General features: G+C 37.0%; 4 protein-coding genes and 1 pseudogene across 5 annotated transcripts; 1 reads left to right on the top strand and 4 right to left on the bottom strand.

The window, feature by feature from the left end:
* LOC121772114 (cytochrome P450 89A2-like) lies at window positions 1–2,174 on the top strand. The gene has a single exon (XM_042169095.1). The coding sequence runs from the start codon at window positions 602–604 to the stop codon at window positions 2,078–2,080; it is 1,479 nt and encodes a 492-aa protein (XP_042025029.1). The 5' UTR covers window positions 1–601; the 3' UTR covers window positions 2,081–2,174.
* Window positions 2,175–8,045: 5,871 nt separating this feature from the next.
* Window positions 8,046–9,806, bottom strand: LOC121772353. Of its 2 annotated transcripts, none has more exons than XM_042169419.1 (3): window positions 9,490–9,806; window positions 8,839–9,063; window positions 8,046–8,288 (listed from the first exon to the last, which is right to left on the bottom strand). In XM_042169419.1, exons 1-3 carry the CDS (start codon window positions 9,747–9,749, stop codon window positions 8,177–8,179), a joined length of 597 nt encoding a protein of 198 aa, XP_042025353.1. In that variant the 5' UTR covers window positions 9,750–9,806; the 3' UTR covers window positions 8,046–8,176. The 2 variants fall into 2 exon arrangements, with proteins under 2 accessions (XP_042025353.1, XP_042025354.1); XM_042169420.1 differs by lacking the exon at window positions 8,046–8,288 and adding an exon at window positions 8,398–8,653.
* Window positions 9,807–11,852: 2,046 nt separating this feature from the next.
* LOC121770260 lies at window positions 11,853–13,085 on the bottom strand. The gene is made up of 2 exons (XM_042167025.1): window positions 12,474–13,085; window positions 11,853–12,392 (listed from the first exon to the last, which is right to left on the bottom strand). Exons 1-2 carry the CDS (start codon window positions 13,083–13,085, stop codon window positions 11,853–11,855), a joined length of 1,152 nt encoding a protein of 383 aa, XP_042022959.1.
* Window positions 13,086–15,562: 2,477 nt separating this feature from the next.
* LOC121771203 (probable F-box protein At4g23960) lies at window positions 15,563–18,834 on the bottom strand. The gene is made up of 4 exons (XM_042167982.1): window positions 18,686–18,834; window positions 18,132–18,416; window positions 16,032–16,228; window positions 15,563–15,908 (listed from the first exon to the last, which is right to left on the bottom strand). Exons 1-4 carry the CDS (start codon window positions 18,731–18,733, stop codon window positions 15,878–15,880), a joined length of 561 nt encoding a protein of 186 aa, XP_042023916.1. The 5' UTR covers window positions 18,734–18,834; the 3' UTR covers window positions 15,563–15,877.
* Window positions 18,835–22,562: 3,728 nt separating this feature from the next.
* On the bottom strand, window positions 22,563–26,696 carry LOC121771483 (annotated as a pseudogene).
* Between the last annotated feature and the right edge of the window lie 850 nt (window positions 26,697–27,546).

Raw genomic sequence — 27,546 nt, 5'->3', positions numbered from 1 at the left:
AGTGTGTGTATAATGTTTATTAGGGTGAATTATTTCTATTTTATATATACTACACAAACTGGAATTAAGGGACATAACAATAAAGGGTATATTAAGCAAATAAAATGCAGTAGCATCGTCGACGCCCAGAATCCTAGGTGGTGTGGACAATCCTCCATAATTAGCCCCGTCATGAGCGCCTTCAATGTTTGCGTCGGCGTCATATGGAACGACGGCAAAGGTTTCTCCATAGTTGTAGGCAGCCATACCATCCTCCATCAGTGGATGTGTATTGTGTGTTGTGTGTGAGTGTATAGTTTAGTATGTGTGTGCTATCTGTCTAGTGCTTGTACATTGTTTGCATGTCTGAACGTGTGTGTGTATTGTGCTCTATGTGAGCAGTGTGTATGCATTGTGTTGTGTGCTTTGCTATGTACATAAGCTGAGTACACAAGGAGTGCTCTGTGTTCTAGTGTATGATTTTTTTAAATAGCAAAAATGGTGGCGCTATCCCAATACGTTGACGTCTCCCATTTTTGGATTAAAATATCCATAACACAATGACCGAAATCATTACAAGTACTCCTCCGTATCACACAAAGAGCAAAGGTCGAAGCTCAAAATGGAGACGTGCTTCATCATCATCGTCTCCCTCTGCATCGCCGCCCTACTCAAATCCCTAATCTCCCTCTCCTCTCCGCGCAGCAACCGCCTGCCGCCGGGTCCGCCGGCGCTCCCGCTCATCGGCAACCTCATATGGCTGCGCAAGCCCATCTCCGACCTCGAGCACGTTCTCCGCCGCCTTAAACCCCACTACGGCCCCATCATCACCATCCAAATCGCTCGCCGCGTCTTCGTCTTCATCAGCGACCACTCCATCGCTCACCGAGCCCTCGTCCAGAACGGCGCCGTTTTCGCCGATCGCCCCCCAGTCACCTACCACAACGCGGCGCGGAAGACGATCAGCGCCTCCTCCTACGGCCCGACGTGGCGCCTCCTCCGCCGCAACCTGAATCAGGAGATCCTCCACCCCTCCCGCGTCAGAGGCTACTCCGCGTCGCGCCGATGGGTGCTGTCTCTACTCATGGATCGCATCCGCCGTTCCTCCGCCGCCGCGCCGGTGAGGTTGATTGATCACTTCCAGTACGCTATGTTCTGTTTACTCGTGCTGCTCTGTTTTGGGGATAAACTGCAGGAGAGTCAAATCAAGGAGATCGAAGCGATCCAGCGTAAATATCTGTTGAATTTCCAGAGATTCGCCGTTCTCAATTTCTGGCCTCGGCTAGGGCGGATCATATTCCGGAAGCGGTGGAAGGAGCTGATTGAAATCCGCGGCGAACAGGATAGAATCCTGATTCCGCTCATCAGAGGTCGAATTGAATCGAAGAAAACGAGGAATTCGAACCAATTGGTAGCGTACGTGGACACGCTCGCGGATCTGATTCTACCGGAGGAGAAGAGGAAGCTTCGCGAAGAAGAAATCGTGAGCTTATGCAGCGAATTCCTCTCCGCCGGCACCGACACCACATCGACGGCGCTGCAATGGATCATGGCGAATTTAGTAAAGCACCGCGAAATTCAGGAGAAACTGTACCAGGAGATGATCGGCGTGGTGGAGGGCGACGCGGTGGAGGAGGAGGATCTGCAGAGGCTGCCGTATCTGAAGGCGGTGGTGCTGGAGGCGCTGCGGCGGCATCCGCCGGCGCACTTTGTGTTGGCGCACCAGGTGAAGGAGGAGGTGGATCTGGACGGTTACCGAATCCCTAAGGAGGCGTACGTGAATTTCATGGTGGCGGACATGAATTGGGATCCGGAGGTGTGGGAGGAGCCGATGGAATTCAGGCCGGAGAGGTTCGTGGAGGCGTGCACGGGGCAAGGGTTTGACGTGACCGGAAGTAGAGAGATAAAAATGATGCCTTTCGGCGCTGGGCGGAGAGTTTGCCCGGGATTTTCGGTGGCGATGTTGCATTTGGAGTTCTTCGTTGCGAATTTAATTCGTAGCTTTAAGTGGGAAGCGGATGAGGTGGATCTCACAGAGAAGCGAGAGGCTACTATCGTCATGAAGAATCCTCTGCTTGCACGCATCTCTCCTAGAAATTAACCTTTTTCAACAATACAAATTTGGCATAGGAGCAGCTTAGCATTAGCCTGAGTATAAATAAATAAATAAATAAATAAATTGTTTTTCTATACTATTTGTATGATATTGTTGAATTTTCAAAACATATAGCCTTGTAAAAAAAATGTGTGTAAGTTATGCTTTTGTATATTTGTGATTCATTTCTCGTTATATAAATCTTTGATATTGAGTAGTACTCCCTCCGTCCCGCACTACTCGCACTTATTTCCTTTTTGGGCGTCCCAAGTTACTTGCACTCTTTCCATTTTTAGTAAAAAATTTCACATACAACCGTCATTTTTGACTTTCCTATACACTCATTCCTTAATCTCCGAGTCGAAAAGGAAATGAGCGAGTAGCCCGGGACGGAGGGAGTATTTCTTTTGCATCGTAACTTTAATTACAATTTTAAGTTGTATATCTAATAGTATGAAGTTTGTTTCTGACCAGAATGTAATTTCCTCTCCAATTGCACAATGTACAGATATCATGTTTTGAATTCCAGGAGACTTGTGAGTTTGGAGGAGAATATTGCATAATGTTGGAACGGAGAAATCAATTAATTGGATAACAAGAAATCAAGAGATATGAAGTTATGTCAAGAATAAAGAAGGAAATCAATTTAAGATTATGGAAAATCAAATAGAAAGGATATTAGTATAATTTGAATATATTTTCTATGTATAACTAGAATTAGAGCTTATAAAGGTGGTGTAACCATCGAGAGTAATTCACAATGTAGTCTTTAGGCCATGTTTGGTTGCCAGGATTCTGTCTGGGAAAGTAATCTGATTCCTTAAATTTTAAATTCCTGTGTTTGTTTCCGTTTTTAATCAAACTGGGAAAGTAATCAAAATCCTGAAACAAGGAAAGTTAGTACAACTTTCCAGGATTCTGAATCCTAACTTTTCTTAGTTATTCTTTTTCCCGGTTTTAGGATTCTTACATATTTAATGCAATATAGTATATTATTATTATTATTATTATTATTATTATTATTATTATTATTATTATTATCATTATTATCATCATCATCATCATCATTATCATTATTATTATTATTATTATTATTATTATTATTATTTACAATGTTTTAAAAATAATTTAAAAGTATAAACCATACTTAATTTCAGGGTAATAAATAACTATAATTCAAATTATCATAATTATAACTATATTATTAATATTTATATTTAATTTTTATTATCATATTAATAATAGTTTATTAAATAATTAAATATAATTATAATTATATAATAATATAATAATTATTAATTTATAAATTAGTAGTAATGAACAATAAAATTGTAGTAAATTTTAAATTATAAAATGTATTCAATTAAAAATTTAGTAAATATAATAATAATAATAATAATAATAATAATAATAATAATAATAATAATAATAATAATAATAATAACAATAATAATAATAAATAACTATAATTCAAATTATCATAATTATAACTATATTATTAATATTTATATTTAATTTTTATTATCATATTAATAATAATTTATTAAATAATTAAATATAATTATATAATAATATAATAATTATTACTTTATAAATTAGTAATTAACAATAAAATTGTAGTAAAATTTTAAATTATAAAATTTATTCAATTAAAAATTTAGTAAATATAATAATAATAATAATAATAATAATAATAATAATCTTATTTATTACTTATATTATTATATATTATGATGTATAATCCATATTTAAACTATCCATCGTAATAATAAATAAAATAATATAATTATTATCATTTGTAATTAATAATTTATTAAATAATATGTATTATTATTTTTTATAAATAAAAAATGATAAGTATATTTTTAGTTTAGTGTTTAAATCAAATATAAACTTTAAAATCTTGATATTTTCCAAACAAGGGAAAGTAAAGTTATTAGGAATCATATTCTCGGGATTCATTTTCCCAGGAATCATTTTCCTTGTCAACTTTACTTTCCCGCCAACCAAACATGGCCTTAAAGTTTTCTCTATCTTTTACTTTCTGCAATAATCTTTTATTTTCCGTATTATATTTTCAACATGGTATCAGAGCAGCTAACGATTCTCCGTTAGTTTGTTCTAAACCAAAAAAAATAGATTTATGTTCGTTTATGTTGGATCCGTCTTTTGTTGGTTGAGAAAAATCAAAACTAATAACTAGTCGAGATCTTGAATATCAGCTTGTTTATTGGGCGGCTAAAAAAAAGGTCAAATTTATCTCAAGTCTCCCGGATACAGCCTCGGCTTCTAATTTGGAATCCGTCACAGGGAGGAGGAGGCTGTCACCGGGAAGAGGGGGTTGTGGAGGCGGTTGCCGACAAGAGAAGCTCCGAGAAAGCAATCTTGGAGTCATGGTGGCCATGTTGAAGACTAAGGGCTGGCCGAAGTTTACACACAACTATGAACCGAAGGAGGAGCCGCCACGGACGGAGAAGAAGGCTGCAGGGGAGCAGTCATGGAAGAGATCGAGTCTCCACCCCAAAAGAGAAGAAAATATAGAAGTAGTTATCCGGCAGAGGGGGAAAGGAAGTACCCTATCGGAAGAGAGATAACGAACGGTCATTGACAAAGCCTCTGAAGAAGAAGGCCAAAGAGACCGTTGAGAAAGCCACCAAAGCCGAGGTTGAGATATAGGCTGTCGATGAATTGTCCGGCCAAGGAGGAGAGGAAGTATCTAACCGAAAAACTCATCACCAAATTGAGTTGAGTCGAGAAAGGATACTAGTGTTGCCGTCGGGAAAAGAAGCAGATCGGACAGATCCAAAAAATGAACTCCTTCATCTGACAGAGAGAACAGGGCAGCTTATGAGAGGTGGCGCTTGGAAGATTGCCTAGAAGAAAGAGTAATGGTCAGTATACTGTGGAGAAAATGAGGAACTCTCCGGCAAGAGGGGGAGAAGAATTACACCTCCCGGGTAATTCCAACATTGACGGGAAAGGCAGTAGCATTACAGTGAACGCCGAGAAGAAGGCAGAGGATCCTCCCCTAACCGTGAAGATGGTGGAACATATGCAGCTGGTAGTGAGGAGCCGGGAAGTTTGGAGAAGGCTGATAAGGCCGAGAAGGCTTATATGGCCGAGAGAACGGCTGACGGTAGATGCAGCAACAGCACGCCGACATTGGATAAATGAGAAGAACAAATGTCGAGAAGATGGCCGGCCCCACCGAGGGAGGAGAAGGTACTGTCGAAGAGGGGGCAGCAGGGAGAGTGCGAACTCACGTTATAATGGATAAAGCGTTTGGCCGAGGGGGAGATATCATCCACTTGCCAAACAATTCAATCTCCGAATCAAGGATAGATTTACAAGGACGAAGGCGGAGCAGCCAACGTCTGCGCGGTGAGGGGGAGAGAAATAGTGTGGCCACACAACCGCTTTGAAGAGCTGGTAGGAATGGGATGTCGTCGGGAGAACGTCTACCTGCTGCCGAAACACGATGTTGAAGGAACTACAGCGGGAAAAAAAGCCATGAGAAGATGATGACTTCTTAAATTAAATGGGAGAAGATCAAGAGATGGGGACGCACAATGGCCGCGAAGCGTCGGCTGTTGAAGAATCAGAATTCGGATTGAAGAAGTGACGGGAGAATTCTCACCGTCAAGAAATGAGCAGACTTAGGATGGATGACCAAAAGTATTGTCAGGGAAGAGTGACATACGGAGCAGAGGCTCCACTAAGTTCGACAAGTTGGCGTTGCTTGAGAAAAAAAAAATGAAAATAATGGGCTCATAGTTTGAGTTGGAATGGACCGAGAATGGTCTTAAATTGGCTCATAGATACGAGCTAAAACTATCTACGATGGCTCCTAGATACGAGCTAAAACTGTCTAGATTAGCTCATCGACAGGAGTCAAAACTGTCTGAATGAGCTCCTCGACAAGAGTAAAAACTGACAATCAGAAGAAAAAAAAAATGAAATGGCTCCTAGATACGAGCTAAAACTATCTAAGATAACTCATGGATATGAGTTAAAACTATCTAAGATAGCTCATGGATACGAGAAAAAACTATCTAAGATGACTCCTTGACACGAGTTAAAACCGTCAACAGAAAATTGAAGAACTTCTAAATACGAGTATAAACTATTTATCAAAGTGAATATCATGCAAGTTAAGTTTCGAAAAAACTCGATACTCAACTTGAGGGGAGTGTTGGAATGGAGAAATCAATTAATTGGAGAACAAGAAATCAAGAGATGAAGTTATGGCAAGAATAAAGAAGGAAATCAATTTAAGAATATGGAAAATCAAATAAAAAGAATATTAGTATAATTAAAATATATTTTCTATGTATAGTTAGAATTAGAACCTATAAAAGGTTGCGTAACCATTGAGAGAAATAACCCAAGTCATTCACAATGTAGTCTTTAAAGTTCTCCCTGTCTTTACTTTCTGCAATAATCTTTTATTTTCTGCATTATATTTTCAACCCATAGCATTGGTAGATAACGAGGTTTTGTGAGTATATTGATAAAAGATAACGGGAAATAAAATTTTAAAACTATAGAGTAGATAGACACTGTAGTATTTTTGCTTCAATAAATCTTATCTTTGGATAGATTTAAGAAAACATAAGACTTCAATATGTGAAGTTTAGTACTAGTAATTATTTTTATAAGCAAATAAATATAAATTTAAGAGTAAACTAAGTAAATACAATATGAGTATATAGTTACATTTAACCCTAAACGTGAGGGTCCATACCATAGCTGAGTGGTAGAGCATACGAACCCGGTTGGGCCCTGATTCCCACTGTTTTTTATCCCTCTTCCTAAATAGGCATAATTTGGCCCCAATAATAAGCCCAAATACGAAATCCTAGTTTATACGTTTATCATTTAAAAATAGTACTGATAAAAATATTATCTCATCCATATAGTCTTCAATTTTCATTTAAATAAAATGATTACTAAGAAGCAAGACAGTTTTATATTGCAATATGTTTATATGTTGAGTCTATGATCAATTTTACCTTTAATTATTTTATTTCATAGTTTCTATAACTTCAGCAAAATCGTTATTAATACTCTTCATGAACAATGAAGGTTTAATTAATACAAGTCTCATCAACGTTGTTGTGTACAAACTTCATATCACGGGCTGACTACATGGATAAGATTTTCCTATATATTTGTATTAGAGAGGACAAAATATTCTCTAAAAATTGCAAATAATTAAGAAACAGACAAATTAGAAGGGTCGCATGTGAAAAATTGTTGAAGATTTGGACCGTGGTGGATGAGCGTGATTAAGAAAAAGGAAATTTTATTCCTCAACATTGTCCAATTTGTCAAAACTGTATTTAGAGCCATTTTATCTCATTAAATACATGCACATCCAAACTATATTTCTTACAATAATCAATTTTACACTCGAAAAGATTTTATCACACTATCTCGTCTCACTCATGTTTTAATATTTACTAATCTTTCAATTAATAACTGGTTATTAGGATTGAGCGATTAAGCAATAACTAATCTTTCAATAAAAAAATCATAAAAACCAAGAAACTACAAGTTACGGCTCAAAATTTATCAATCTGAATATACTCCAAAAAGGTTAGAAACACATAATGACATGAAATTGAGAACCAAAAAAGAATAATACGAATATATTAAAATAAATGCAAGAAAAGGGGATCTAGAATCTCCACATTCACACCACCTAGACCTGATTGGGCTCAAAATGTCGTTACATAGAAATACCAACTTTTTAAACATGGGATCACTCCCCATTGTCATTCTTTAACTCCCTCAAAATTCTAGTTTATTTTTCAAAATAAAAAAGATGCCTTTTCTACCCCAAATTAAATCCGTGACCCTTTCATTAACTTAATCTACCTACTAATTTCTCTCATAAATACCCCCAAATCCCCTCACTTTCACAGTACACACAGTCATAGAAAGAAGAGCAAGAAATAACCACCATCATGGGAAACTGCTCTCTGAAAGCAGTCTCAGATGCTGAAGAGGGATCAGTAAGAATGGAGGCGGGGGCGAGGAGGAAGACGGTGGAGGTGCCGCCAAGGCCAGGGAACGGCGTTTGGAAAGTGAAGCTAGTGATCAACCCCAAAGATTTGGAAAAGATTTTATCAGAAGAGGTAAATACAGAGGCACTGATTCAGCAAATGAGGATTGCTGCAAATTCAACTCCGAGTAGAAGAAATAGCTCTTCTTGCTCCAACAGAAGATTTATTTGCTAAATTTATGTGGTCGGAGAAATCAAATCCTATGTTGTTTTCTCCCAAACCACCTTGTAATAGAATATGTTTCCCAGATATATATGAATGTAAACAAAAATTTTCACATATGCATGTACAAAGATCTCTGGCTCAAGCCCAGTGTGGCACGGTCCGTAAATTTAATGTTGCATTTACCAACAAACAAAAAAACATAAACAGAAAGGACATGGCTTTTCTTGATGCAAGAAAAACTAGATGATTCTTGTTGTGCTAGAAATTAAACTTGCTTAACACCATTGAAGCATATTCTTGAACATTTAGTTATCTCTTGACTTACTCAGATCCTTCCTTTTTCTTGCTGAAAATCAAAAATATTTCAGCAACTATAGTTAGTGACAAAGTGAAGAAGAATGCTATGCAGCTTGACATCACAACACAATGCTGAGCTGATGAGCAAAGGCATAGTTTCAAGATTTTGAATTATGTCTATAAGCTTCGATTGTATATGAAAGCAAATGTCAAAGGCAGTTGTGATGTTATTACCTTGATGTAGGTTTGGCACGTCCACCACCACCTCCAGAGACAACTTCGTCCATGCTTTGGCCTGTTCTTCTGTACCTCCCTCCGGACTGCAGGTATGCAGGGCAAGGCCGGTAAGCTTTTATTGGCCACCAGCCGAAGCCCGGGACAGTGGCAATCCCACCTTGAATCCTTCCTTCACCGTTACAACCCCTCTCAATCTCTTCCCTTCCACAGGCATTACATCCCCTTCACCAATGTACCTCAACTATCAGTGCAACATTTTTATTTCAACTCATATTAATTCACCTATCTTGAGTTATGATGCCACCAACATTTTCTAGATCAGTCAATTATGGCCAGAAAAAAGGTCAAGAATCATCACCAAATTCACTCACATTGATGCTAAACTAACACCTTTAGTTACATCATACTAGTTCTAGATGACTAGAGTTGTTTAAGTTTAAGGAACACATGATCACGTCAATCCAAACAATCAAATCTGCGTGGCACTACATTGAATTACAAAAACTAGAATAAAATTTCGGTTTCGTGAATGAACTAAAATTAGGTCTCCAAATATGTAAATTTTTAGTTGATTGTGCAAAATCAAAATTGGGCGAAAACTCATATAAGTAGTAGCATTAAACAATAAATGAGAAAATGTTGAGATACGGTGAGAGAGAGGCAGAGGTGGAAGAGACGCCGTCGTCAGTTTGTTCTGCTTCAACAGCGCTAGTTTCAGGCGATGAAACAGAAAGTCGGGTAATTGAAGCAGTACTAATTAGCGTCAGGTGTTGAGGTGCAGTGATTCTATAAGAGCGGAGAAATTGTCGCGATATAGGAAATAATTTATGCGAGGACGGCGGAGGTTTTGGGAGAGAGGAAGAGAGGAAGGTGGTGTTGCAGCTGCCGGTGACGGCGTTGGCAGCCATCTCTCTCTCTCAACCACTAACTTTAATTCCTCTGTATACACGTTTATCTAGTAGAGCTTATTTGAAAATTAATATAAATTGGATAATTTGTTTTCTGAAGCCGGATATAAATTTTTTTATAGACTTGTTTTATATTTTCTACTTATTTAAAAAAATCGATACTCCCTCATAAGTATCAATAGTCTAATTAACATAAAGAATTTTACTGCAAAACTGGGAAAATATACTCTCCATCCTATAGAAATATGTCATATTTCTACATTATATGTATAATTTTTTATTTTGTACGTAACCTTAAGTCTACTACTCCCTCCGTCCCCGAATAAGAGTCGCTAATTTCCTTTTCGGGATGTCCCCCAATAAGAGTCACTCTTCCCACTTACCATTTTTGGACATCAAAATTACCCTCTATTTTTAGCAAATTTTACAAAAAATGCCATTATTTACACTTAAAAAAAAAGAAAATGCAAACCCTAGTCAACTCTCACTCTCGATTCAACTCTCTCACTCCCGACTCTCGCTCTCTCACTCCCGACAACATCTCTCTCATTACTCCTCTCCCTCTCTGCCTCACTCAGTCTCCCTCCGCCTCCCTCCGAAACGATGGACACCGTCATCCCTGAAACACCGCCGGACTGGATTGATGACGACGCAATAGGTCGTCGGTCCGTGGTTCACGGTGTTCCACCGTTCATAGGCGATGACGGTTGTGAAGGGCCGACACCTCCCGATTTGGTGTTTGACGGATCTGAAACTGAAGATCCGTCGGACGCTATGGACGGATCTGAAACCGATGGATCTGAAACTCAGCCTCCGTCCGAGGGCTTCTACGTTCCTGACAGTGAATCTCCGTCCCCATTAATCGACGGATCTGAAACCGAAGATCCGGCTAAGGGTTTCGCCGGATCTGAAACTCAGCCTCCTTTTGCCCCCTTTGATTGGCCGGACTTCAAGCCGCCTTCAGGCTATGTTAATTTGGGGGAAAGCGAAGCACCTTCCATTGGTTTGGATGACATCGGGGAAGGCATACATGGAGCAATGCAGCCGGCGGTGGAGCCAAACAGAGAGTACACCGACAATGAAAAAGCTATGCTATTAATCATGTTTCCTTGCATGAAGGATATCTTCTGATTTGTGAGTTTCTTTCTAATTCAGAGCCACCCCTTTTTAGGGTTTGGAGGCTTTTGACATTAGGAAAATGTAGCCTACTTCTGATGTACTCCATGTTTATATGCATTACTCCATGTTTATGTGCATTGCTCCATGTTTGAGGCTGTGGGAATTGCTCCTGATTGTTTATGCGATATTGGTGAATGTGTATGTGATATTGAGGCTGTGGGAATTGTTCCTGACTGTTTATGTGATATTGGTCCCTGAGTATGTGATATTGAGGCTGTGGGAATTGTTCCTGACTGTTTATGTGATATTGGTCCCTGAGTATGTGATATTGAGGCCGTGGGAATTGTTCATGACTGTGTATATGATATTGGTCCTTGAGTATGTGATATTGAGGCAGGGGGAATTGTTGATGACTGTGTATGTGCATTCTGATGTTGTTTATATACCCTGTGATGAAGCTTTTCTGAGGGGAAGCTTAGCCACCCCTGTGTCAGGTTTGGAGGCTGTGTTAGTGTCTTCTGTTGCTCCTAGGCCTTGTGTTGTTGTCCATATGCCCTGTGATGAAGCTTTTCTGCATACTTAACCCAGCCACCCCTGTGTTAGGTTTGGAGGCTGTTGTAAGTGTAATGTGTTGCTCCTAGGCCTTGTGTTGATGGCCTTATGCCCTGTGATGAAGCTTTTCTGAGGGAAATGACAAATTAGCCACCCCCTATGAAGGGTTTGGAGGCTGATTTGAAGTGATAATACCATAAATATTCACTGATTAGTTAGTAGTGTGTACAGTGATGATGTTTATACAAAATGCAGCCTATTTAGCTTAGTAAGCCACCCCCTATGAAGGGTTTGGAGGCTGATGCCATGTGATGACACTTCTCTGATGGCATTAACAAAAAATGCAGCCTATGCACAAAAAATAGAGTTTACATCTTAAACACCAACATATGTTGGTGCTTATACTGTAAACTCCAGTCCCTAAACTTATGTCTAGTACCCTAAAGCATGGTTAAGCCGCCCTATGTCATATGAGTCCCCAGTGTTGTTTTCAGGCAGCTTTAGATACTCCAAGCTCTGTCTCACCAATCCTTCTTCAACCTGAAGTTGTAAAGGCAACCCCTCTGTTCTTTCCAACCTGTTCTTGTTCATATGAGGGATCTTGTAGTCATTCTTCCCATGCACTTGTAATATTGCTGTCAAACAGCTTTGCAAAGTGATGAATACTCTATTCAGAGTCTGTGGTGAGAGTTCTTCAAATGAGGTAAACACATTCCTAAGCAAATCATCTACACTTGTGGCCATCTTGTCATCCTGTAGTGACTGTATTGCCCTGAAATATCCAAGGTCTAACACATTTGTGTCTGGGGAGTTTGGTGGTTGGCTAATTAGATGGAATTCAAATCCATCAGTACTTGCAAGTGCCTCAAAGTGATGATCAGCTGCTCTAAGGTGAGGTTTGGCATTATCTTGCTGTATGAAAATCTTCTTGCTTGCATTGGTTGGCCATTTGGCTTTGATTGATGGTATAATCTGGCAATGAAATGTTTATGTGACTATGTGATGACATGAATATGATGTCTGATAGCTTTATTGACATCAAAAGTGGCATACCTGGTTTAGGAGACAAGCTGTCATGACTTCCTTGGTAATTGACTGAATAGGCTTTGTCTCCATTGTCCCTTTTGGCCTGTTCTTTGAACTTCTTTGGGCTGGTATCTGGTCTGTGAATGGGAATAACCCTATTTTACCATCGAATATGATGTCTCCATCAGGCCCACAAAGTGGCCTACACACAGCAGCCATGAACATTACTTTAGTGATGAATCTCTTGGACTTACAGGACCTGTATGGCACATCTTCATCCGGCAACAGGTAGTATCTATCTGATGTCTTTGTCATGTAGAACCATTTCTCGTCAATATGAACAATGTTGTGCATTGAATGGTAAAGAAGTTTACCTTCAGCGAGTGTAGGTTGAATATGAGAAAGACACCATTTCATCCTTGCAATTTTGTTGGTTTCAGTAAGTGTAGGCTTGATAGCACTTGTATGAGGTTTCAATTGATTACTCTTAAGAAATCTACCAATTGTTGTCTTGCTCACTTCCATCTTAGAAGCAACCTTCCTTATGGTTGATCTCTCAAGCATGGACAGGTTTCTAAACTTGTCTTCATCTAACATGAGTTTGTCTTCGTGTTGATAACCTCTTACTTTGCCTTCCATCATGACAGGTTCACCTCTGTTTATCTGCTGCTTACTGATGAGCCATATTCTTTCTGCTGTCCTTTTGTGGATGTTGAATTCATTGGCAGCCTCTGCACAAGAACCTCTTGGCAGCACTCCAGCGGTACTTCGCTGTAGAAGAAACTGCGCAATGAGGTTTTTTGTTGGCTAGTCAATGCTAATGTAGGCCGATGCCATCCACCCTGCCCCTGCCACTGCCCCTGCTGCTCCTGATCAGTGACCAACACTCGGACCACCTCATTCTCCATCAGGTCCAGTGATGAAAATTTCCTGAGGGTCTAATACAAAACCAATAGCTTTTCCTTTTTTTTTTGTTTTGGTTGGTGGAACTAAATGAAGTGTAGAAATGAATGTATTTATAGGAGTTGGTGAACACTGAATTTGCTTGTATTTTTTCCATCCTTACTTGTAAGAATTCCCTCCATTAAATGAAAGTTGCCTTCCCTCTCAATTTTGAATTGATATGCAACGTGTGGCTGCCATTGAACAGCTTGTAACTAGTCTCTCAATTGCACAGCTTTAATTTTGCAATTTTTGGGCATTGAACATTGAATTTAGTTAATGAGTATACAATTAAATTTAATTGCATTATTTTTGGCAGTAAACATGAATGTAAATTGAACATTAAATTTAAATTAAACATTGAATTGATTCAATTACATTTATTACACCAAAAGTCAAAGAGGTCTCACATTCCACTACCTACCTCCATTTACTACACCAACCATTCAAACACTTTCTTAAAACCCATGCCGAGTCAAACAACGACTCCTAATCGGGGACGGAGGGAGTACATTATAAGTATAATTTTAACCTTAAGTACAATTGATGTCAAGATGGCTCAAAATCAGCACCTCATACAATAATGTCTAAGCTCTTTGCTGCTAGGACAAAGGTTCTGGACGTTGTACGTAACCTTAAATAGAAAGATATGAAAATCGTGATTGTATGAAGTCTCAAGTACTCATAAAATAAGTGAACAATGAATCACAATGCCACATACTCCATTTTAGCACTAATAATTGACAGTAAGTAAACAATGCGATTATAGATAGTTAGTACGAATATCATTATCACATAGACTAATATAATTAAATTAATTACTACTACTTACAATTTATATTTAAACACTATTTGAAAAACATGAGTTTTGAAAGGATTTTTATGCTAAGAAACTATTAATAAAGCATACTATAAAACTTGAATTTCGAACAAGCAAAAGCAAAAAAAAAACTTGAATTTGGAACATGCTAAAGCATATAAAACTTGTCAAGAGATTGAGCCAAAAATTTACTGATATGTTCTTAAGTTCATTTTTCCCCAAAAATAAGAGCATCACAACTAGAATATGGTGAATGAAATCACACTAATCAAACTGAACATACTTCATTGGAGCATTGCTCGAATAGGGACGAGAGTAGAAGAACAAATTGTATGATAAACTAATCTATCTACTCAATCCCTATTCTCCAAAAAAAATACTCCCTCCATCACGGCTAAGATGACACATTTCTTAGCCGGCACGGAGTTTTAGGAGTTATTAGTTAATGTGTTTAATTAGAGAGACAAATGGTAGGTGTAGGTATTAAAATAGAGAGAGAAAGAATGATGAATACTTTAATAAGACGAAAAATTGGTTGGGTGTATTAATTGGAGAGTGAAAGTTTCCAAAATAAAAGAAATATATCATCTTAAGTAGGACGGAGAGGGTAGTACTACTAGAACAATAGAAAACCCTATATTGCTAAGCACTCACTAATAATCATGTTGATGTTAATTCACTAACTATAACAAAACAAAATTACACGATTATTTATAGTAAATCCATCACAGTGATATCTCTCCCTCACTTATTACAAATAATACACGAAAAATTGGTAAAGCCCTTCAGGAAAAAGAAAAGATAAAAAAGATAGTTCCATAAAGAAAATTCACATCATTTACATTCAAAATACATGTTAATCTCCGAGGTGTTCCATGTTTCCTATAGCATATAATCCACTACCCAAAACATCAATTTCCCCAGATAAAATGCCCCTGAATAAATTATAAAAAATAATAATATAGCTTAAGGCAACATTTCCTGATTCATTAAGTCATAGAGCATCCAGTGGCATGTCAGTCAAGCTAGATTCAGCATAATAGTCTAATCCATCTTTCATTCTGTGGTTGGAAACTTGGGAAAAATAGAACGGCAATTTTATATAAGAAATGTAAATCAATTTTCTAAAGTTTCCAAACACATCATCATGGATGCAAAGCCACACCAATTGTAGGCAAGAGAATCTTGATTCAAGACAGGGGTAGGAAACTCCATATGTGTGGATGCATTGTGCTGTGCATGTATTGTGAAAAGATATACTTGTGAAATCAAAAACCCTAAATACAGACATATCCAAAATGCCACATACGCAAAACTCGAGGTAATGAATCATTTGTTAAAAGAGAAACTAGAATCTCCCAAGAAATTTTTGAAGTTTTATGTAATTTCAAACAAATAATGTAAATACATTACATTACCCTTTACTTGAAAATCCTTGGCAAGGGCGTTTCCTTATCTCTACACAAAATGTTGATGAGCTCCTCCGTGGATGAGAGCTGCTAAGCTATGATGGTGCACCATATACCACCTACCGTTACAGAGTTCATAAATGTTTGTCACATTGTATGCCCTCTCCATGTTGGAATAAGCTTTCATGGTTACCCAAGCCATATCTGTTAGGACATGAGTCCTTACATCTCGAATCTGGAAATTATTAGCATTCTCCCAGCTAAATGTCGCTCGCCATGACTTGATTGTAACTAAAACGCCAGGTCAAGGAACATATTAGCATTATTGTTCTAACACATGGACCCACAACCACAAAACATTAAAGCAACTCAAAAGAAACGGAATTAATGCACAGCTAAAAGACACATACATACCCAGTAAATGACTCGCCAGTAGCAAGGAAACATTTGACGTAACCTGCATTGAGCCAAAACTGGGACATGGCAGTATGCGACCTTTCTTTAACTATCCTAAAAAAGTCAGCGTTGATGTTAACAATGGCTAAAGTAGCTGCATAACAAGCTTTCCATCCATTGGCTGGCTTAACATCACCTTGGTCCAATGAGAAATCCTAGTAGATGGGGGCAAAGGGACAACAGATCAGTATATTGACAGTTTAAATAATGACTGGATTACTATACAGTATACACTAACTTTAAGCATGCACACAGGAAATAAATATAATTTCAGAGAGCAAGTATCACACAATTAATTGCCCATGAAAGAATTATTTGAGAATGCTACAATCATGAGATTCATGCCAAGACCCAGATTATAAACATGCCAAGACAGTACTAACATGAAAAATACATAATCAATAATCAATAGCATCCCTTGTGGTTATGTGTTTGTGTGCAAGTGTTGGTGAAGAATGCTAAAATATTCCATTTGTGTGCAAGTATGGGTGAAGTAGGACAAAATGTTTACTGTTTGGGTGAAGGTATTGGTGAAGCATGCTAAAGTGTTTACCCTATAGCACGAATGTCGTACTAAACAATCTCAAATAAGCCCAGTAGGTCACAAAGCTGACGATGTAACTGTAATCTATTAAGTCACCCTAATATAGATCAAAGAAGTGATGTTATAGGACAAATAGCATGCTTCCGTTGACATGATTCAAGAATAGAGGGCATTTTTCTTTTGGTTCTTATATTTAAATTTTTAGTTTTAACTTTCTATCCCACTCCCTGTCTCTCACTTGTCGGAAGGAGAGGGGGTTGAATGGTGATGCAGAGGGGGGAAGAACAACTTCTTACTACTTAAATTACAAAATATAGCCTTTAAGAGAAACTTAACGGTTCAGTTATTATCTACCAGAAGAAACAAAGAAATGACTTTGCTTTAGTTAAAGAACGAACAACACAACTCTAACATATTGTAGTATGAAACAGAGCAAGCATATCATCCAGCAGTTTTTTATTCAACCCTTTCAAGTTAAGGTAACATTTTGAGGGACTAAATCTTATGGCCAATCAAAAACAACTGAATCTCACATCCTCACCTCATACCATCTCCAATTTTTTATGAAACAGAAAATCACAATTGTTAAATCAAACCGGCAGCAATAGTACTGATTGTGAGGCTGCATCAACTGCTACAGCTTACAAGTGTATTTAAAGAAGCATATATCTAAAGTGTCATTTCTTTTCTATTTAGCGCATTTAGTTACATAATAATGACTCACGCAAATAGTAAAATAGAAATAAGAAGCTATGGATATCAAAAAGATATAAAACACCAATTAGTAGCCATATCTTTAAATAGGAACACGTGTCAAAGATTCAACGATGGCTAGAATTTAATCATAAAACGTAAGAATTGGTATGCCAGTATATAGTCAAAATTTCTAAGAAAAGATCTTTCCCAACAATTAATAATAGTATTCATACAGCCACGTTATTGTCGAATCTTTAGCTGAAAAATCCATATTACAATTAGAAAATAAAATCATATATATAAACAACAATGCAAACCAACTGAATATATAAAAAAACGCAAGCACTCATAACAGTTCCATTGCATACATCTGTCTGAATTACACAAGCTAATCCGAAACCATGATTTGTTTGCTAAATGACAAATTAAATGAGCGGAAAAAGAATATGGAAAGCATTTCCATCATTAAAGATTCTGGTATGTGGAATCTATATCGTAAGAATAACCAGGCACTACTGATTGCTGACCATCTACTTTCTACCATGTGGATTGATTACTATTACTCCTAGAAAATAACAAAGTTGATTATCGTATTATATGAAGCGATCAAACTAAACAATGAACATGAGATTCACGACTTAAACCCTAAAGTACGACAGGATCCCAACTACGTAACCTATCTTCCACTATCAGATTCCATGAACATGAGATTCACGATTTAAACCCTAAAGTACTGCAAATTCCATCTAACAAAATACAGCCCTAACACAAACATATCATACCAAAATCCCCAAAAGTGATCTTCCAAAGAACCAAACCTTAAGATAGAGCGTTTTCCACAAAATCTCATCATTGGCAGCTCTATACAGGAGCGAATTCGTCATGGAGAGATGGCAGACACTGGGGTAATCTAAGAAGCTGAGAGCATGCAGTCTTAGATCCGGCACCAGCTGCTCCATTAGCGATATACCCGCCTGCGCACCATTCTCACCACCATCGACAAGCAGAGTCGTTCTCTCCTTACTGTGAACTCCATTCTGTCCATCCACACCAGAAGTCCTCGAGTCCCCAAATTCAGAAGGGCTTCGCTGCCGCCTCAACCTCTGCAGAATTAGAACAGACGCGCAATAGATGCATAATAAGGTCACGGATAGAGCTACCAACAATGACGAAAAATCACTTATAGAGAAAATTCCAAAAATGATAAACTTAGACTCCATTTCACAACAAATTGAAACAGAAACGTTGCAGCAACTGTTGGAATGAAGAGGAAATAAAAGGCGATAAACTCGAAACCTAAGCTTGGATTCTATTAGAGAAAAAAACCCTGTGCTTACAGATGAACAAAGTAATTTAGTATGTGATTTTGTACCTCTTTTTCCTCACTGTTTGGCTTTCTTATCCGGTGGATTAAAAGCATTCGTGTGTAATCTCTGCTGGCGAAGGGTAATTTCTTTAAATGAAACCCTAATTTAGGGATTTTAGAGAGAGAAGATAAAATCGGCAGAGCTAGAAAGTTGGTGCTGGTTTTGTAACTGAAATGGGATATGCTGATGAGAGGTGGCGGAAACTGTATGCACATTCAAACGAAGGGTAGTTTGGTCAATACGGATCGTGATTTTGCATGCTTTTTTGGTACTATATAATTAAATAGACTATTTATAGAGCAAAAAAGTTAATGAAAGCATAAAATCATTAATTTCATTTCTAATTTACTCTTTCATTTCTTACACAAAAAAATTTCTATTATAAACGATATTCACAGTCATATTTTAGATCTAAATAATAATATATTTTCTTCTATTATTATTTCTCAAATAATATTCATTGAGAATGTCAAATATTTTAAATACGAGACTCAACTAAATCAGAACTCTATAATATCACTAATTTTCACAAACAAAACTTATCATAATACAAACACAAATTTTCTCATAACTTGAGTGAGATATATTAGATATTTGTATAAAATTAAAATAAACTTAAAAATTAGTTGTGCTTGTATAAATTTTACAAAGTTTTGTAATACGTGGAAAAAAAACTCAAAAGATAATAATTATAGTACTCCTATTAGGCATCTTGGTTCCTAGAACCATGAATTTTAGCCAAATTTTATATTTTCCACTAACTTTAAAATTAGTCTAAAATATCATATATTTTATATTTTCTTTATTACTATTTCCTAACCCCAAGAAGATATTTTCGGCAAAACTTATTACTCCCTCCGTCCCATAAAAATCCGGGCAATGATTATGACACGACAATTAAGATAAAATTGATAAAGTAAAAGAGAGCAGGAGAATGATATGGTAAAATAATAGAGATGAGGAGAATGGTAGTTAAATTAGTTAGTGAATGGTGTGACCTACATTATTAAATTGATATAATTTTCTAAAAAAGGAATGCACATATTTTTGTGGGATGGACAAAAATGGAAAGTGCACATATTTTTATGGGACGGAGGGAGTATATGTGAGCAACCATGTATTTAAGACATTTTAAACCACTTTTTTAAGTTTTTGACAAGTAAGATAAAAAAGTTGCATAGAAAATCACGTTAATTTAGTCGTACCAAATAAAATAACAAATACACATAAGTAGGTCTGTCAAATTGGGTACCCGTGGATATCCTATCCCAAATTTCCCAAAATCTAATACCTGATACCCGATACCCGATCCGAAAATAATTTCAGGTACCCGAATACCCGACTCGGGTATCCAGTCCTGAAAAATCGGGTATCCAGTCCCGATTTTGAATTTATATATTATTTTTTTAAGAAAATTAACTACAAACATTTAAAAATACAAACTTGTAATTCGAATTAGGTACAAACTTTAAGTAGTTCGAATTTAAGAAAAAAAACCACTACAATTTTTAGAAATAAAATATTCATAAGTTATAACCTCCATCGTTCATCCATAATTAACCTTAATGTGACTTAAGAGTGAAGGATTTTGAGATTACATTTAATTTTTTAAATAATAGAATAAATATATTTTAATTTATTAAATTTTAAAAATAAATAAATAAATTGGATACTTCGGATAATTTGGGTATACCCGATCGGGTATTGGGTTACCCGATACCCGAAAATTCAAAAATCCTATACCCGAACCTGATCCCAAAAAATCGGGTATCGGGTATCCAATTACCCGATATTTTAGATTTGAATATTGGGTATCCAATACTCGATATCCATTTTTGACAGCCCTACACGAAAGCAGTGGCGGAGGGAGTAGGGACAAAGGGGGTACGAGTGTACCCCCAAAAAAGTTTTTTTTAGTAGTATTATATATTTAAATACAAATTCTGAGTTTATATTAATAATATATGTATAATGTCCCCCTATTTGGCTACTCCAAAAACTACGCGGCCAAAAACTAATGTCCCCCTAATCCATATTTGGCTATTCCTCCTATAAATACTGAAAAAGAAATAAAATATATTTAATAAATCAAAAAGTGGTAAAACTCAATTTTAATTCAAAGCATTTTTTACAGAACACAATAAAAATAACAAACCTATTGCCATCCCCAATTGAAAACCGCCGACTGCTTCTGCTTCTTGCCTTCTTCCGCCGCCGACTACTGCTCTCCAACTCCGGTTTCTTGCCTTCTTCCGTGACTTGCCGCCTCAATTTTCATCATACACTTTGTTCTTTGTTGAAAAGGTGAGTGATTAGGAATTTAGGTGTAAAAGTTTAGTTCATTAAATAATTTAGGGATTTTGGCAGCTTGTGCAAAATAGAATAATGTTTTACACTTTATGACTCTCTCTCTTATTGTCTTGGAATTGGGGTGAATTGAAAACAGTCGTGCTTCCAATTATTTGTGGATGAGAAATTCTCAATTATGTATTATTTTAGGGATTATAGAGTATTAAATGCACAAGTATTTAATTTTAAATAGCTTAATTGTTGTTTTGGATTCTAAATTATTGTGTTTCAATTTTAAAAATTTGATCTTCTGACTTCTATGATAAGTTGTTTTTTATGTCTAGTTATAATTTTAAAAATTTGTGTCTTGCTTTGCAAAGAAGAGATCAAGACATCATTAATGCTATGAGGCTTGTCACTTTAACCAAAGATCAACTACAGAAAATGAGGGAGGATGGATGGGAGATTCACTTGAACAAGGTAATCTCAATTTGCAATAAACATGGCATTGTTGTTCCAGATATGAAAGCTCACTATAGCCCTCATGGAATATCAAAACGTTTTGTTCAACAAGTTTCATATCTTCGTCATTTTCGTGTTGATGTGTTAATCAAAGTGATTGACTTATTACTTCAAGAACTTGATAATCGATTCGATGAAGTTAATATGGAGTTGCTCAGATGTATGGCTTGCTTCAATCCTAAAGATGGCTTCTTTTCTTTTGACAAGGAAAAGGTACTCAAACTTTCCACTTTTTATCCTTTCAATTTTTCAAACATTGATTTGATGGACCTTGAGTGCCAACTTGATATATTCATTGGAGATATGAGAAGTGATGAAGATTTTCAGAATTTGCGAGATATTAGTTCTCTTTTGGTGAAGCTTGTTGAAACAAAAAGAGATGTGGTTTATTCGCGTGTGGTTTTGCTTATCAAGTTGATTTTGATTCTTCCGGTTGCCACTGCAAGTGTAGAGAGAGTGTTTTCTAGAATGACGTTTGTGAAGAATAAGTTGAGAAATAGAATGGGTGATCAACCTTTGAACGATTGTTTGGTCACTTTCATTGAGAAAGATGTGTTTCTAAAGTATCCGATGATGATATAGTGAATTGTTTTGAAGAAATGAAGACTCGTCGAAAAATAAATTAGATATAATGTAGTTTATTTTTGTATTTTGAAATGTATGACTCTAAAATTTGTATATTTCAAAATATATTGCTTTTAGTATTAGTTTTTATTTTTGGTATGTTATATAATGATTTATCATATGACTCGCACCCCCGAATATAAATTCCTGGATCCGCCACTGCACGAAAGTTAGTCGAATATTATGATTGAACTGTCATGGGAAATAGCAAAATATATATACTGATATATAACATATTGATGAATGTTTTTCTAATAAAATTCCTAAATTCCATTTGTGCATGCATTGTGCTATGCATGTATTGTGTTGTGCTGCTGTGCATATATTGTGAGAAGAGAGACTTGTGAAATACTGAAATCTAAACCTCTAAATACAGACATCTTTCTACAACGCCACATACGCAAAACTTGAGGTAATGAATCGTTTGTAGAAAGAGAAACTAGAATCTCGCAAGGAATTTTTGAAGTTTTATGTAATTTCAAACAAACAATGTAAATTCATTACATTACCCCTTGGCAAGGGTGTTTCCTTATCTCTACACAAATTGTTGATCAGCTACCTCGTGGATGAGAGCTGCTAAGCTATGATGGTGCACCATATACCACATACCGTTACAGAGTTCATAAATGTTTGTCACATTGTATGCTCTCTCCATGTTGGAATAAGCTTTCATGGTAACCCAAGCCATATTTGTTAGGACATGAGTCCTTACATCTCGAATCTGGAAATTATTAGCACTCTCCCAGCTAAATGTCGCACGCCAGCTCTCCATGACTTGATTGTAACTAAAACGCCAGGTCAAGGAACATATTAGCATTATTGTTCTAACACATGGACCCACAACCACAAAACATTAAAGCAACTCAAAAGAAACGGAATTAATGCACAGATAATGCACATACATACCCAGTAAATGACTCGCCAGTAGCCTGCATTGAGCCAAACCTGGGACATGGCAGTATGCGACCTTTCTTTAACTATCCTAAAAAACTCAGCGTTGATGTTAACAATGGCTAAAGTAGCTGCATAATAAGCTTTCCATCCATTGGCTGGCTTAACTTTACCTTGCTCCAATGAGAAATCCTAGAAGATGGAGCAAAGGGCCAACAGATCAGTATATTGACAGTTTAAATAATGTCTGGATTACTATACACTAAATTTAAGCATGCACACAGGAGATAAATGTAATTTCAGAGAGCAAGAATCACACAATTAATTTCCCAAGAAAGAATTATTTGAGAATGCTACAATCATGCTCATGAGATTCATGCCAAGACCTAGATTATAAACATGCCAAGACAGTACTAACCGGAAAAATAAATAGTCAATAATCAATAGCATCCCTTGCGATTATGTGTTTGTGTGCAAGTATTGGTGAAGCATGCTAAAATATTCCATTTGTGTGCAAATCTGGGTGAAGTATGACAAAATGTTTACTGTTTGAGTGCGAGTATTGGTGAAGCATGCAACACTGGAGTAATCTAAGAAGCTGAGAGCATGCAGTTTTAGATCCGGCACCAGCTGCTCCATTAGCGATACCCTGTCTGTGTATCCTCCACCATCTTCCCACCACTCTCACCACCACTGACAAGCACAGACCTTCTCTCGTGACTGTGAATTCCATTCTGTCCATCCACACAAACAGAATGCCTCAAGTCCCCCAATTCAGAAGGGTCTTGCTGCCACCTTAACCTCCGCAGAGTTAGGACAGTCGCAACACAGGTTCATAATAAGGTCACGGATAGAGCTACCAACAATGACGAAAAATCACTTACAGAGAAAATTCCAAAAATGGTATACTTAAACTTCATTTCACAAAAAATTGAAAACAAACACGTTGCAGCAACAGTTGAAATGAAGAGGAAATAAAAGGCAATAAACTCGAAACCTAAGCTTGAATTCAATTAGAGAAGAAAAAAACCCTGTGCTTACAGATAAACAGAGTAATTTTAGTATGAGATTTTGTACCTCTTTTTCCTCACTGTCTTGCTTTCTTATCCTAATGCTTCTTTCATTCTGTGTTTGGAAACTTTGGAAAAATAGAACGGCGATTTTATTAATAATTGTAAATCAACTTTTCTAAAGTTCCAAACACATCAGTATGGATGGAAAGCCACACCAATTGTAGGCAAGAGAATCTTGATTCAAGACAGGGTGGAGGGGGTAGGAAACTCCATATGTGCATGCATTGTGCTGTGCATGTATAGTGCTGTGCATGCATTGTGCTGTGCAATGTATTGTGCTGTGCATGTATTGTGAGAAGAGAGACTTGTGAAATCAAAAACCCTAAATACAGACACCTTTCCACAATTCCACATACGCAAAACATGAGGTAATGAATCATTTGTTAAAAGAGAAACTAAAATATCCCAAGAAATTTTTGAAGTTTTATGTAATTTCAAACAAAGAATGTAAATACATTACATTACACTTTCCTTGAAAATCCTTGGCAAGGGCGTTTCCTTATCTCTACAAAAATTGTTGATCAGCTACTCCGTGGATGAGAGCTGCTAAGCTATGATGGTGCACCATATACCACCTACCGTTACAGAGTTCATAAATGTTTGTCACATTGTATGCTCTCTCCATGTTGGAATAAGCTTTCATGGTAACCCAAGCCATATCTGTTAGGACATGAGTCCTTACATCTCGTATCTGGAAATTATTAGCATTCTCCTGCCTAAATGTCGCTCGCCAGCTCTCCATGACTTGATTGTAACTAAAAACCAGGTCAAGGAACATATTAGAATTATTGTTCTAACACATGTACCCACAACGACAAAACATTAAAGCAACTCAAAAGGAGACAGCAAAAGGGAAAACCCTTTGTTGGTTATAGGAGATACTTAAAGTGAAAAATCAATGAACAGGTAATGCACAGAAAAAGACACATACATACCCAGTAAATGACTCGCCAGTAGCATTGAAACATTTGACGTAACCTGCCTTGAGCCAAAACTGGGACATAGCAGTATGCGACCTATCTTTAACTATCCTAAAAAACTCAGAGTTGATGTTAACAATGGCTAAGGTAACTGCATAATAAGCTTTTCATCCATTGGCTGGCTTAACATTACATTGCTCCAACGAGAAATCCTAGAAGATGGGGCAAAGGGCCAACAGATCAGTATATTGTCAGTATACATAATGACTGGATTACTATACACTAACTTTATGCATCCATACACGAAATAAATATAATTTCAGAGAGCAAAGATCACACAATTAATTGCTCATGAAAGAATTATTTGAGAATACTACAATCATGATCAGGAGATTCATGCCAAGATACTAACAGGAAAAATACATAGTCAATAATTAATAGCATCCCCTGTGGAGTTGTGGTTATGTGTTTGTGTGCAAGTATTGGTGAAGCATGCTAAAATTTTCCATTTGTGTGCAAGTATGGGTGAAGTATGACAAAATGTTTACTGTTTGGGTACAAGTATTGGTGAAGCATTCTAAAGTGTTTAGTTGTTTACCCTATTACAGTATTATTTTTTTTCCAACCCTTTCAAGTTAAGGTAACATTTTGAGGGACTAAATCTTATGGCCAATCGAAAAAAATTGAATCTCACATCCTCACCCCATACCATCTCCATTTTTTATGAAACAGAAAATCTCAATTGTTAAATCAAACCAACAGCAATAGTACTGATTGTGAGGCTGCATCAACTGTTACAAGCGTATTTATAGAAGCAATTATCTAAAGTAATTTCTTTTATATTTAACGCATTTAGTTACATAATAATGACTTGTGCAAGTAGTAAAATAGAAATAAGAAACTACGGATATCTTAAAGACATAAAACACTAATTAGCCATATCTTTAAATAGGAACACGTGTCAAAGATTCAACGCTTTCGAGAATTTAATCATAAAACTTCAGAAATGGTATGTCAGTATATAGTCAAAATGTCAAAGAAAAGATCTATCCCAACAATTAATAGCATCCATACAGCCACGATATTGTCGAATCTTTGGCTGAAAAATCAAAATTACGATAAGAAAATAAAGTCATCTATATAAACGAAAATGAAAACCAACTGAATATAGAAAAAACGCAAGCATTCATATCAGTTCCCTTGCATACATCAGTCCCAAACCATTAGGATGCTCCACTAACCGAAGTTGCTAAACAATGATTTGTTTGCTAAATGACAAATTAAATGAGCGGAAAAAGAATATGGAAAGCATTTTCATCATTAAAGATTCTGGTATGTGAAATCTATATCGCAAGACTTACCAGGTACTACTGAGTGCTGAGTCTGCTGACTATCTCACTTTCTACCATGTGGATTAATTACTACTCCTCCTAGAAAAGAACAAGTTGATTATCGTATTGTATGAAGCGACCAAACTAAACAATATATACCAAAACATGTTGTTTTCCTCTACAAACCAGAAATTATCCTAGGTTGAATCGTTCGATGGGATCCCGAACTGCATAACCTATCTTCCACTATTAGATTCAACGAACATGAGATTCAAGACTTAAAGCCTAAAGTAGAGCATATAACAAAAATACAGCCCTAGCACAAACACATCATACCAAAATCCCCAAGAGTGGTCTTCCAAAGAACCAAACCTTAAGATAGAGCGTTTTCCACAAAATCTCATCATTGGCAGCTCTATGCAGGAGCGAATTTGTCAAGGAAAGACGGCAGACACTGGAGTAATCTAAGAAGCTGAGAGCATGCAGTCTTAGATCCGGCACCAGCTGCTCCATCAGCGATAGCCCCGTCTGCGCACCGTTCTCACCACCATCAACAAGCACAGTCGTTCTCTCTCGACTGTGAATTCCATTCTGTCTACCCACACAAACAGAAGGCTTCAAGTCCCCCAATTCAGAAGGGCTTCGCTGCCGTCTCAACCTCCGCAGAATTTGAACAGTCGCGAAATAGATGCATAATAAGGTCACGGACAGAGCTACCAACAATGACGAAAAATCACTTATAGAGAAAATTCCAAAATTGTTATAATTAACCTCCATTTCACAACAAATTGAAACAAAATAGTTGCAGCAAATGTTGAAATGAAGAGGAAATAAAAGGCGAAAAACTCGAAACCTAAGCTTGGATTCAACTAGATAAAAAAAACCTATGCTTACAGATTGAGTGGAGTATGTGATTTTGTACCTCTTTTTCCTCACTGTCTTGCTTTCTTATCCGGTGGATTAAAAGCATTCATGTGTAATCTCTGCTGGCGAAGGGTCATTTCTTTAAATGGAACCCGAATTTAGGGATTTTAGAGAGAGAAGATAAAATCGGCTGAGATAGAAAGTTGGTGCTGGTTTTGTAAGACCATCCACAATAGGAATAGCCCAGCAATAGCCCAGTCACTGCCACATCAGCAGCACTAAAAATCCTCCTGCCACATCATCAAAACAAGCAAATAGCCCAGCAATAGCCTAGCCATAGCCCAGCCACATA

This window comes from Salvia splendens, chromosome 16, assembly GCF_004379255.2.
Source record: "Salvia splendens isolate huo1 chromosome 16, SspV2, whole genome shotgun sequence".
NCBI lineage: Eukaryota > Viridiplantae > Streptophyta > Magnoliopsida > Lamiales > Lamiaceae > Salvia > Salvia splendens.
This window is presented reverse-complemented; position numbering and strand designations above follow the sequence as displayed.

Excerpts from the sequence above, each read along its gene's own strand:
- LOC121772114 (XM_042169095.1), top strand. The coding sequence starts at position 602 with ATGGAGACGTGCTTCATCATCATCGTCTCCCTCTGCATCGCCGCCCTA.
- LOC121772353 (XM_042169419.1), bottom strand. The coding sequence starts at position 9,749 with ATGGCTGCCAACGCCGTCACCGGCAGCTGCAACACCACCTTCCTCTCT. Across the intron at positions 9,064-9,489 it reads ACCTCTGCCTCTCTCTCACC|GGGATGTAATGCCTGTGGAA; the intron begins GTATCTCAACAT and ends ACATTGGTGAAG. Across the intron at positions 8,289-8,838 it reads CGTGCCAAACCTACATCAAG|GAAGAGCTATTTCTTCTACT; the intron begins GTAATAACATCA and ends CTGTTGGAGCAA.
- LOC121770260 (XM_042167025.1), bottom strand. The coding sequence starts at position 13,085 with ATGGAAGGCAAAGTAAGAGGTTATCAACACGAAGACAAACTCATGTTA. Across the intron at positions 12,393-12,473 it reads CAGCTTGTCTCCTAAACCAG|ATTATACCATCAATCAAAGC; the intron begins GTATGCCACTTT and ends TTTCATTGCCAG.
- LOC121771203 (XM_042167982.1), bottom strand. The coding sequence starts at position 18,733 with ATGCTTTTAATCCACCGGATAAGAAAGCCAAACAGTGAGGAAAAAGAG. Across the intron at positions 18,417-18,685 it reads CAAACAGTGAGGAAAAAGAG|AGGTTGAGGCGGCAGCGAAG; the intron begins GTACAAAATCAC and ends CTAATTCTGCAG. Across the intron at positions 16,229-18,131 it reads GGAAAACGCTCTATCTTAAG|GATTTCTCATTGGACCAAGG; the intron begins GTTTGGTTCTTT and ends CCCATCTACTAG.